Raw genomic sequence first — 11,577 nt, forward strand, 5'->3', positions numbered from 1 at the left:
AATCATAAATATTACAACTAAAGCCAAGTTCACACTACACGACTTTACACGTCAGCAGATCGCTGTGCCGTTCAGACTACATGACTTTGTCTGTCTTTTAGTCGTTGTGGCGTTACATGACTCTTATGTAAATGATCTGCAACCAGGGGTTACACACTACACGAGCTGACAACAACCCTGTCACCCAACTACTCGATTCGGTCCCTAAACCACGTTTTGTCATGAGAACACGCGAGAATTGACCGTTCGCAAAGAGCTTGATTGAAAGGTGATCTGACCAATTACAACATGTATATTATGTGCCGCCGCTGCTATCCGCCATCTTGCCTGACAGCTGCCCAGTCTTCATATAAATACATGTTAAAACGGGGTGAAAAAAATCGACTGAATTTAAACTTTTTCAATATAACTAAATATAAATATGTGAGGAGGGTTAAGCTGTGCTGTTGTTGGGTGCCATGGTAACGGCAATAAGCTGAGGTATTTAAAAGTGCTTGTTTTGGTCCAGAAATTTGGCATGCTAGATATTTGTTTGGCGTCAGGGAGCGTCTTTGATGCATCCTTGTGCAGTTCACACATAAAGATCGCGGAGCGCCGATCACCCGCAGATTTCCCCCCGATTACAGCTCGTTAATTTGCAAATCGGGTTTAAAATCCTGTAGTGTGAACTAGCCTTTACTGGATCAGTAAGTGACGCCACCGCCGTAAACCTCGTAACGCCATTGGCTCCTCAAGCTGTCAATCAAACCTCATTATTCCTCCCGCCTCTCTCTCATGAATAAAGTGCGGCGCGCTATAGTAAAAGCCGTTTTGTCTTTTATTCCTTCTCAGGATATGAATTGTTGATATCAACAATTAAATTGTTGATATCTGTAATTGTATTTTCACTAGTTAAATGTCACCATAGGCTGCCATTCAAAATCAATTGTTGATATCAAGAATTAATTTATTACTAGTTGAAATTCCAATTTCACATCAGAAATGCAATTCTTACTAGTAAAGATAGGCTATAGTTCAGTTTCTGATAGGCTCTAATGGCAATGAAAAGTTATTGTGCTGTTATATTGTGCATTTAAGGAAATGAATGTTATGCCATTTAGAACTTGTAGAAATATAAAGCTTTGAAGCGAAGTGATATGAGATGTTTTGCATTTGTACTGACACTGTGGGCATATTTCGAGTAGCCAGCATGAAAACATTTTAAATACAAACACTGCATCAGAATGTGGTGGTGTTTTATACTTTAAAGTATACTTATACGCATTGTTTTTTGTCAAAACGTCCACAAAACCTTTTGTTCTGTAGCTACCGTGTGTCCTAGCTGTGCTCCTCCGCCGACTGTAGGCGTGTAAAGCAGAGCTGTGCTTCTAGCGCCATCTTGTGCTCGAAAGTTTGACTTTCAGCTTTATTTGGTGAGGGTGCATGCAGCGGTGTTGCCAGCCGCCGTTAAAAACCAAGAAGAAGAAGAAGAAGAAGCGGTAGCTGTTTCTAGGAGACTGAGGTCTCTGCAGAGTAAAAGAGGGCGTTTCTGAATTTGTGGGTGTTTTCAAACTGCTGGGAGTTTCTCAATCATACAAAAAAAATGATTTCCTTTACCTAACCCCACCCCTAAACCTACCATCACTATGACGTCAGCCAATCAGGACACATGGTCTAAAAACGCCCCGATCTGGTAACTCCCATTACTTTGCTGCAGAGACCTATACTTGGGTTTCTAGAGGGAACCGTTTCTGTGAAACAGTCAGCTACTTGACTTCCGGTCGATGCACCTTTGGCTGGAGAACGATAGTTTTCCCGGAGTTTGGATGGATAAACAAGACCGTCGTGTGGCCAATGCGCAGAGGAAATATAGCCCTGAGTTGATTGAAAGTGTTTATGCTAATGCTTATGTTTTCAGATTCAACCAATGACCTACTAGATGAACACTGTTTTTTTTTTTTTTTTTTAGCACAATCTGTATCTATGAAGAAGCTTTAAAGATACACAGCAAAACAATATTTGCTAGGGATCTATAGGACATTGCGCTTTACTCCATAAAGAAAGATGTGGAATGCATTGGACAATGATATTCATCTTCGAATATCTGCATCTGTCCCATAATACTTTATAGTTTACTAACTGCACATTGCTTTATAAACTTACAAACAGAATTATCACGTGAAAGGTTACCAAAGTCTTAAATCTACCATATTGTTCTAAAATTGTGCATTTAATGAAGAACTGCATTCATTCGTATTGTAACGTGCATTAATCCGTATTGCATCTAACCATGACATTCACAGTACAAAAATGACTAGTAGTTATAACCATTGTTGTTATTACTGTGAAACCTTAATAAATAAATACTGACTTTCCTTCAAACAGTAAGAAATAAGAAACCATCTAGAAATAAATCTTTCTGATGTGTCTGAGAAAAAAAAAAAAAGAAATAGAATGAAAAAGTATGTTAATTTAATTAAAAATGAGCACAGCCCAATAACAATCATCAAGAATGAGTGCTGTCCATCTGTATTAGCATTTAATTTAATAATGTCCCATTTTTATTGCTAAATTGTCTGAGCTACATTTTTTAAGATGAAAGTGTGAGTACCACCTTGTCTAATTGTGGTGTGTTTTTATCTAGTGGCTACAGGCATTGAGAGGGACAAAGGCTCTGGGAACATGAGAGACTCCATCCACAGCGTGCTGAGATCAGTACCGCGAGGGCTGACCCTGTGTCCTTCTCTGGCTGAAGATGGACAGCTGGGTCTGTGGTGTGTTGGGCGAGTGCTAGAGAAAGGACTCTGCTAGTTCTGGAGGAACCTGACAAAATAAACAGGAAAGAAAAAGCTGAGGTATGCATACTAGTGTGTTTCAATTTTCATTTTGCACCATACAGCTGAGATAAAGGTTTGTTTGTTTGTTTAGTACCATTGTGTGTTTCAAGACAATAGCAGCCTTTATATTTACTTCTCACCTAATACTGCAAGTACTTTATATGTTCAAGAAGCATTGTTATAGTTTTTTCTCTTTTTTAACTGAATAATAGCCCCAAGTAAGAAGCAAAAATGTGTTCAAAAATAAAATCTCAGATTAAATCTACTGGATGAGGTAAATTTACCCAGAATTTATTAATTATTATATTTAGTAGAACTATTAAGTTACATATCAAGACATCGCAGAATCAGACTTGTTTAATTGCCTTCACAGGTTTGCCTGCAGTGCTCAAAGTGAGGAAGAGTGCAATGTCAGTGTGCTCGAGGTGGATGGAAAATTAAACCTCAGGGTCTGTCGGGACATTCAACCAGGAACAGAACTGCTCCTCTGCAAAGAACAAAAACAAGAAACCCCTCTTGAAAAAAACATAGAAGTAATGCAACAAAAAGTCTGTGAAAATAGCAGTACTCCAAACAGACAACAAGAAAATGCTTGGCCATCACTTTAGATCACCTCTCAGGCTGTGCAGGTGAGTTTATACATAATATTTGCACCGTGTAAGTGGTCCATGATATGATGTTGTTCTTCTGAAAATGTGGAATTTTTTGTATTCTAACAGATCCTGTTCAAAGTGCCACACAAGAGGATACAAAACCTCCAATCAAGGAGAAAAATCTTGTGCAGGAGTCTAGAGCATGTAATTCCAGCGTCCTGGAGAAGAATGAGGTAGATGAGGCACATGGGGAAGGTGAAGCTCATCAGTGATGAACATCCTGCTAGAGATAAGATTCAGAGCATCAGTGATGGTACATCACAAGTCCAGGGTTCATCAGAACATCTGAAGCCAGAGAGAAGCCTGAGAGCCAGCTCTCGTCTTGCTGCTAAACCTCGTAAAGTGCACTCGTCAACCATCCGCATCTACAAACGACAAGATCCAAAAAACAGGTCAGACCTCAGCAGCAAGAAGAAGCTCTCGGATCACAAAGACAACACAATACAGACATTGTATACTAATGAGGATTCCAGCGCAGAGCAAAATGAGCAGGATTTTCCTCATTTTGTCATCCGAGAGAGGAAGTACAAATGCGACGAGTGTGACAAGAGCTTCTTTCAGCTGTGCCATCTGAAGAAACACAAATTTACACATCAAAATCAGAAGCCTTACATGTGCACAGAGTGTGGTAAAACATACAGTTCGCAGGAGAGCTTCCAAGCCCACCTGCTGATGCATCGCGGCCAGAGGCCCTTTCAATGCCAGCACTGTGACAAAAGCTACGGCTTGTAACGGGACCTCAAGGAGCACCAGGTTCTTCACTCAGGTGAAAAAACGTTCGTCTGTGACATCTGTGGAAAAGCTTTCGCTCACCGGCCCTCGCTACGCGTCCACAGGGAAGTCCATCGGACGAAAGAACCAGACTACCAGGCTCCCAAAGTCAAGTGTCCAGAGTGCAATAACGAACTGGCCAATTCTGGCTCGTTGAGGAACCACATGCGTCTGCACACCGGAGAACGGCCGTACGTTTGCCAGCACTGCAACAAGAGCTTTCGCCAACGTGGCAATCTGCTGGGACACATGCGCATCCACATGGGAGAGAAACCCTACAAGTGTGACCATTGCGAATTGCTCTTTTCCCAAGTTCCTGAACTGCGCCGGCATCTGATTTCTCACACAGGTGAGGTGTATTTGTACATGAAGTCTCACCTAGAGGAGAAGCCACATATTTGCCAAGTGTGCGGAGCCAAATACACAATGATGCAGAGTCTACAGCGGCATCTGCAGTCTCACAAACATCAGTCAGACTCTGGTCATGCATTGCCGACACGAGGTCGACCCAAAAGGTTGGGCCAGAAGGCAGAGGATGAGCAGGGTAGGACTGAATGCAGTAGTTTGGAGGAGGGACAGGCTGTAGCGTACGTTCAAGCCTCAGAAGATTGCACTATGGTGTCTCACCCAGAAGGTGTTTTTTTGGACTCTGGAGTGTACCACCGTGGCACAATTGGTTTGGAAAAAGGAGTGGAGAAGGGGCTCGAACGCATTGAGCTCAGTGAGGATATGATTGAGATTATTGTCTCTGATGAAAATACCAAGTGTATAGTAGTACAAGAACAGCCTTCTAAGTGTATAGAGCTTCAGGAACAGGAAGCAAATGCTAAATGCCTAGTTATGCAGGAAAATGATGCCAGCAGTGGCTGTTTTGTTGTTCCAGAGCAGGATGCTAATAGTTGTTTGGTCATTTTACAAGGTCCGGATGGTTTAAGTTCAGTTGGACAGACAGTAGAAATAGAGACAGGGCTGTGACACTTAAGTGTTTCCATTATGTCTCACACATAAGGAAAAACAACCTTTGTGAAATAAATGTATAAGCTTTGATTTTTGATCTTTGATTTTTAGGAGGGTTTGTGGCACATATCAGTAAATATTGACTCCTGTGCACAGTGGACCTTGTTACATCACTGTTTATACAGACATTGTACAAGTACATCAGCAAAACACAGCTGTGTTGGGAAATGAGCTGATACAACAGGAAATTGTATGATACATCTGTTGCGTTAAAGTTAAAATGATCACATCATTTATGTGTTAACAGTTAAATTGAAATGCCATGTTTGTACTTTTTACATAAAATACATACTGATTACTGATGAATGAAAGGATAAGCAGAGCGCTAACAGCTCTTCAGCTACATAGATAAGATCATTATTTCATACTGAAAGCTATTTCTGATAACATGTAACAAATGCATCTACATTTAAATAAATATATGTAAAGAAAAAGCAATGTGAAATGTTTAACAGAGTACTTTTGTTTACTTTTTGTAAAATTTTTAGAATATGTCCTCACACATGAATTCACATAGCTTTGGAGATATGAAGCTTATCATCTTGTTTTCATTCAATATATCTGTGATTCATGTTCCTTATAAAGCAAAGAATGTTCCACATTGATATAAGGGGGACCTGATACAGAAGAGTGGCTTTTTTGAGTGAAAAGATTTCAGACACTTTGTTCTCTTTGAACTCTGGTAGTTTAATATTAACTTGGTGACTTCAGTAACTCCAGCTGTGGGCTTTCTGGCTGAGTGGGCGATTAGATTTGATGAGATGTTCCAAGTCTTTTCAGGATCACAGTCATCCTCAAGAATGGGAGCAAAAGCAGCACCTCTTCTACTATCCATACTTCTTGGACAAGTTCTCCACCTCACATTGTGTAATTATGGTAAGCATTAACAGAGATTTCTCTGCCTTTTTTGGCTAATTAGGCTAAGAACAAAATTATGATGTGATGATTCTACATATAGTATGCGAGTCTAGATGTTTTTGGAGAAATATTGACTTTTGTGCCTCAGTGTTTATCGACAACAAGGAAGCCTCTCAGATCATTCGAGCAAAGAGGGCTAACAGTGTTTTTGAGGAGATAAAATCAGGGAATCTGGAGAGAGAGTGTATGGAAGAGATTTGTGACCAAGAGGAAGCTCGAGAAGTGTTCGAGAGAGTTGATAAAACGGTGAGAAATGGCCTTGTGGACTGATTAGCTGGAGTTTGAAATAAATGTTTAAATTTCTATCAGTGAATTTTTCAGTGGTATATCGCTATATAAATACAGATATTTGAAGTGCTGTATAATTCATTTGATTTAGTATTAATGTTAATGATTTTTTCTTCCATTGCCTCACAGGAGATTTTTTGGGCGAAATATTTGGGTAAGAATATATATATATATATATATATCACATTACATAAAGTTTCAGTGTAAACAGTGACAACATTTTGTGTAAACAGTTTCTATTGAACCAGGGACAAAGTGCATTTTCACTGACCTTTCCCTGCTCAATTTACAAATTAGAAAGATTAGTATCAGGTTAAAACAGTAGCAATTATAAACAAACCTTAAGAATGACAGCTTGTGAATAAATATCATTGGTGGGAGTGGTAATACTTTATTTTTGAGGTATTTCTCAATATTAACTGTTTATAACTTTAAGAAATTGTTTGACCTGGCACCTCTGTTGGTTTTGATACAAGTTTGGTTTTTTTCACAGGATGTGGGGGAACAAAATTATCCAGAACACTAAGAAACATCAACAGTTTGAGAGTATGTGTGGAAACAGAGGGTAAGGGTGATGCATACTTAACAAATAATGTCTATAAAACTAAAATGAGACGTTTTTGGTAAAAGCTTTAGTTTCTATGTTGCAAAATAACCCTATAAATTGGACGTGTGATTGACAGGAGACTGTTACATTAATAATGGTGAAAACTATGATGGTAGTGTGTCTGTCACCAAGTCTGGAAAGTCGTGTCAGTACTGGAAAAGCAACTTCCCCCACAGGATTCAGTATGTGCTTCTGCTCTTTTTGTTGTTCTTGTGTTGAACCACCTTTAATCATTTTATATTGATTGATTAGAAAACACAAATGCTTTTAGTAAAGAAAAGGTTGTTTTGTTTTCATGTACTTAGCTTTACAAACCTTCAATGATGTTGAAGCAGCTCTCCTGTCTTATGACCGACTTGTTTCCCCCCTAGCGAATTTAATGTGACGCAGCTGAAGCTACCGGAGAATTTTTGCAGAAACCCAGATAAGAGCGAAGGCCCTTGGTGTTTTACAAGAGACCCGACAGTCAGGAGGGAGTCCTGCAGCGTGCCAAAATGCGGTAGAGAAAATACTAAAACATTAAAGTAAAACATCCTGTGGTGCAATAACTAAAGCTCTGTGCTGGCAACCAGAAAGTTGCGCCATCATTGTTGTGCCATTGTACCAGGTTGCTGAGAAGAAACTGTCGCTGTAATAAGTATACTGAATGTTGTTTTGGATCTGCTAAATGACTGCTGACTTACCAAAACATGCATATTACCATATTTGATAGCAACTGACACATATTTGTGCCCTGTGCTTATTGCACATTTTATGCTTCTGTGTAAGTTCATGTTTCATTTAATCAATTTATGCTGGCCCACCAGCACTGATCATCTCACACTTTCCTCCTCAGGTGAGGCTGTTGTTCCTCCTCCTCGACCACCTACTGTGAAACCTGAGGAGGGTTACCTGAAGACTAAAGACTGCCTGGATGGAAATGGGGAGACCTACACAGGGGATATGTCTGTGACTCTGGGAGATCGCACATGCCTGCAGTGGAGCACAGCAGAGGTGCAGGCCTTAATGAAGGGGAAAGAGTTGCTGCCTCAAGTTCATCTGGTGAAGAACTACTGCAGAAACCCAGATGGAGATATGGAGGGTCCCTGGTGCTATGTAAAGGGAGCAGGTGGAAACATTACCATTGATTACTGTGACTTGGAGTTGTGCGGTGAGTGAACAGTACTGTCTTCAACAAAAACACACATACATTAAAGGGATAGTTTACCCAAAATTTAAATCTTGTCATCATTTACTCACCCTCATGTTGTTACAAACCTGTATAAATGTCTTTCTTCTTTTGAACACAAAAGAAGAAAGTAGCTATTGACTTTCAAAGTATGAAAAAAAAACTATGCAAGTCAAAATACCTTTTTCTTTGGAACTACATGACAGAATTTAAATTTTTTTGTGAACTCTCCCAAAAAAATATTAATTTCTTCCCCTGAACCTTGGAGCTCCATTAAAAGTGACATCTGGACCAACATCTTTAAATTAAGATTAAATGTCACTTTCAAATGTTAAGAAAGCCTAGCTGCATTAGACATAAATCATAAACACACCACTGAGCCCACACTGAACATCATTCTGTCTTTGTCATTCACTCTCAGATGCCCCTTTGGACAAGTTTGTCGATGAATCAGGTGGTCGAGAAAGAACAACTCTCGAAGGCAAAAGGAAAGCTTTCTTTAATCCCCGTAGCTTTGGCAATGGAGAGCAAGGTAAAAGTCTGATACCTTCACCATCTCTTTTGCGGATGTTATCACTAGACGTTTGAGTTCTTGTATATTCAACTGATAATTAAGATGATTAAACTGTCCTTCGTCAGAGTGTGGAGTGCGCCCCATGTTTGAGAAGGTCAACAAAGAAGATAAGAACGAGAAGGAGCTACTGATGTCATACTCTGGAAGCAGAATAGTGGGAGGAGATGAGGCTGAAGTGGGCAGTGCTCCATGGTAAATACAGCACAGGGGCTGTTTTTAAACATCTGTTTTCAAAAACCTTGGCATGATTGATCATGTCGAATGCTGCTAATGCTCTGTTTTTAATGTTGTGTTTGATGTCATTTGCAGGCAGGTGATGCTGTATAAGCGTAGTCCTCAGGAGCTGCTGTGTGGAGCCAGTCTGATCAGTGATGAATGGATTCTCACTGCCGCCCACTGCATTCTCTACCCACCATGGAACAAAAACTTCACAATCAATGATATCATCGTCCGCATTGGAAAACACTCTCGTACCAAGTGAGCCCTTTAAAAAATTCTAGAAAACGGCATATATTCCTTTTCACTAATACATTCTTTATTTATGCTAAGTAATTTAGAAATATCAGTTTACAGCTGTTTTGAACCCTTTCCTGTTTCTCTCAGGTATGAGAGGGGCACTGAGAAGATTGTGGCCATTGATGAAATCATTATCCACCCGAAATATAACTGGAAGGAAAACCTGAATCGAGACATTGCTCTTTTGCACATGAAGAAGCCTGTTGCCTTTACGAATGAGATCCACCCTGTTTGTCTGCCCACCAAGAACATCGCAAAGACGTAAGAAAATACAGTAGATTAATATAGACATATTTAATCGCAATGAGATAGAATCAGATATTTTCTTCCATATTGCATATCCGAGTGAACAGATTATTGGAAAAGAAAATCATGTTGGGCAGGGACTCTATTTATCCGTTGTTAACTGAATGGAGGTATAGGCCTATCTGAATGTGAGTTTGCAGTCAGCTGTAAGAAACAGGTGGAGTTTCAACACTAAACGATTCAAGAAGTCTGATGAATCATGGATGAATCATTCACAATAAGATTAAAAACATGCATCAAACTGTTGCCTCTGGCTTGCTCAGTTGGGGACACTTGATTTTTTAGCGATTATCATCAATTTGATTTCACAGATACTATTTAAACTAAACTGAGCTAGACAATGACATCACTGAATTCAATAATGAAATGCCTTTAACTGAAAATTGAGTGTTTAATCTTATTATTAAACATTACTGACACTCTATCCTCCAATTTGATACTGTTAAGTGCTTTGACACAATCTGTATTGTTAAAAGTGCTATATAAATAAAGGTGACTTGACTTGCCTTGACTAGAAAATAGATTTTCATTTGATGCCGATTTCGAAACTCACCTAACCTCTTGAAGGGGTCATTTTATACAATAGTTTACCTTTATGGGGAAACTTATTAAGAACACATTTTCTTGCGGAACAATGATGTATGGAAAATGCATTTTAGCATAACTTTAGAACAAACTGACAGTATACATATACCAGTAATTGACAGATTTTCTCTCTGAAGTCTGATGTTTGCAGGCTACAAGGGCCGTGTAACTGGATGGGGGAACCTCAGGGAATCGTGGACCTCAAACCCAACCAATCTTCCATCAGTGCTGCAACAGATTCACTTGCCCATTGTGGATCAGAGCATCTGTCGCAATTCCACCTCAGTCATCATCACCGATAACATGTTCTGTGCCGGTAAAATACTTCATATTTTTCATGGTCTTTAGACCCTAGGCCTAGACTATTCAGTTGCTGAGAGCTTGTGTGATGCTTTTGTACTCAGGTGTCACAACAAGGTTATCTTTTGGTTTGTAGGTTACCAGCCAGATGATACAAAAAGAGGTGACGCTTGTGAAGGAGACAGTGGCGGACCTTTTGTGATGAAGGTATAATAATGTTCATACTTTTCTCTCCTCAAACAAGTTTGACTTATCAGTGACCTATAAAGCTCTGATTGTTGTACTCACACTTATATTTAAACATCTTGTTCTTTTAAAACCCATTACTGCCCACAGAGTCCTACAGATAAACGCTGGTATCAGATTGGCATTGTGTCGTGGGGTGAGGGCTGTGACCGCGATGGCAAATATGGATTCTATACACACTTATTCCGTATGCGCCGCTGGATGAAGAAATTCATTGAAAAAACAGGCTCAGCAGATGAGGAGTGATCTTCCAAGCTGCCACGCAATGAATGAACACTTTGGTCAAATGTGATCAAATCTGCAAATGGATAAATAAATCTGAATTCTTTGTATGTTGATACCAGTGTGTGAGCATGGAGTTTCTTTCTGTGTACTGAGAGTGAGAATGGGCATGCTTCTTGTTTATAAAGAAAACGATGTAATTCTGGTTTGATTCTGAAATTAAATATCAGGTTTTGCCATACAGAACTAGAGAAGGAACAGTGACGTGACTGATATACAAATTTCAAGGGTGATTACAACAAACACCAAAGATGCTCTTTTTTTCATAGTTGTCAAAAACTACTGTTTTTTTTTTTGTTGTTGAGATGCTTTGAAAAAAAGTTTCCTATTAGTCTATTTACTTAAATGGGAAGGCAGACAAAAATAAACGATTATTAAGATTATTTGAATAATTTTCGTGTTACAAGAGAATTTGTGAAGCTGTGCAATGATCACTAAATGCTCTCATTAATGAATTTCTGTAGGCTATTTCACATCAAAATGTCTTACAATAAGATAAATGTAAAGCCGTTTCAGTGCACTAATATAAT

At 39.3% G+C, this 11,577-nt stretch overlaps 2 protein-coding genes across 2 annotated transcripts; both read left to right on the forward strand.

Moving 5' to 3' along the window:
- Positions 1-1,746: 1,746 nt before the first annotated feature.
- Positions 1,747-5,682, forward strand: LOC306877365 (uncharacterized protein). The gene is made up of 4 exons (XM_079429092.1): positions 1,747-2,164; positions 2,624-2,834; positions 3,190-3,445; positions 3,536-5,682. Exon 4 carries the CDS (start codon positions 4,406-4,408, stop codon positions 5,213-5,215), a length of 810 nt encoding a protein of 269 aa, XP_079285218.1. The 5' UTR covers positions 1,747-2,164; positions 2,624-2,834; positions 3,190-3,445; positions 3,536-4,405; the 3' UTR covers positions 5,216-5,682.
- On the forward strand, positions 5,546-11,105 carry LOC306877245 (prothrombin-like). The gene is made up of 14 exons (XM_079428886.1): positions 5,546-6,133; positions 6,264-6,421; positions 6,593-6,617; positions 6,957-7,028; positions 7,147-7,252; positions 7,442-7,569; positions 7,906-8,220; positions 8,660-8,770; positions 8,878-9,004; positions 9,122-9,289; positions 9,416-9,589; positions 10,357-10,535; positions 10,656-10,726; positions 10,856-11,105. Exons 1-14 carry the CDS (start codon positions 6,019-6,021, stop codon positions 11,009-11,011), a joined length of 1,905 nt encoding a protein of 634 aa, XP_079285012.1. The 5' UTR covers positions 5,546-6,018; the 3' UTR covers positions 11,012-11,105.
- The last annotated feature ends 472 nt before the right edge of the window (positions 11,106-11,577 follow it).

The sequence above is a fragment of the Barbus barbus genome (genome assembly GCF_936440315.1).
Source record: "Barbus barbus genome assembly, chromosome: 2".
In the NCBI taxonomy this organism is placed as follows: Eukaryota; Metazoa; Chordata; class Actinopteri; order Cypriniformes; family Cyprinidae; genus Barbus; species Barbus barbus.

Coding starts and splice junctions, on each gene's coding strand:
- LOC306877365 (XM_079429092.1), top strand. CDS start 4,406: ATGCGTCTGCACACCGGAGAACGGCCGTACGTTTGCCAGCACTGCAAC.
- LOC306877245 (XM_079428886.1), top strand. CDS start 6,019: ATGTTCCAAGTCTTTTCAGGATCACAGTCATCCTCAAGAATGGGAGCA. Junction 8,771..8,877: donor CTTTGGCAATGGAGAGCAAG/GTAAAAGTCTGA, acceptor GTCCTTCGTCAG/AGTGTGGAGTGCGCCCCATG. Junction 10,727..10,855: donor GCGGACCTTTTGTGATGAAG/GTATAATAATGT, acceptor TACTGCCCACAG/AGTCCTACAGATAAACGCTG.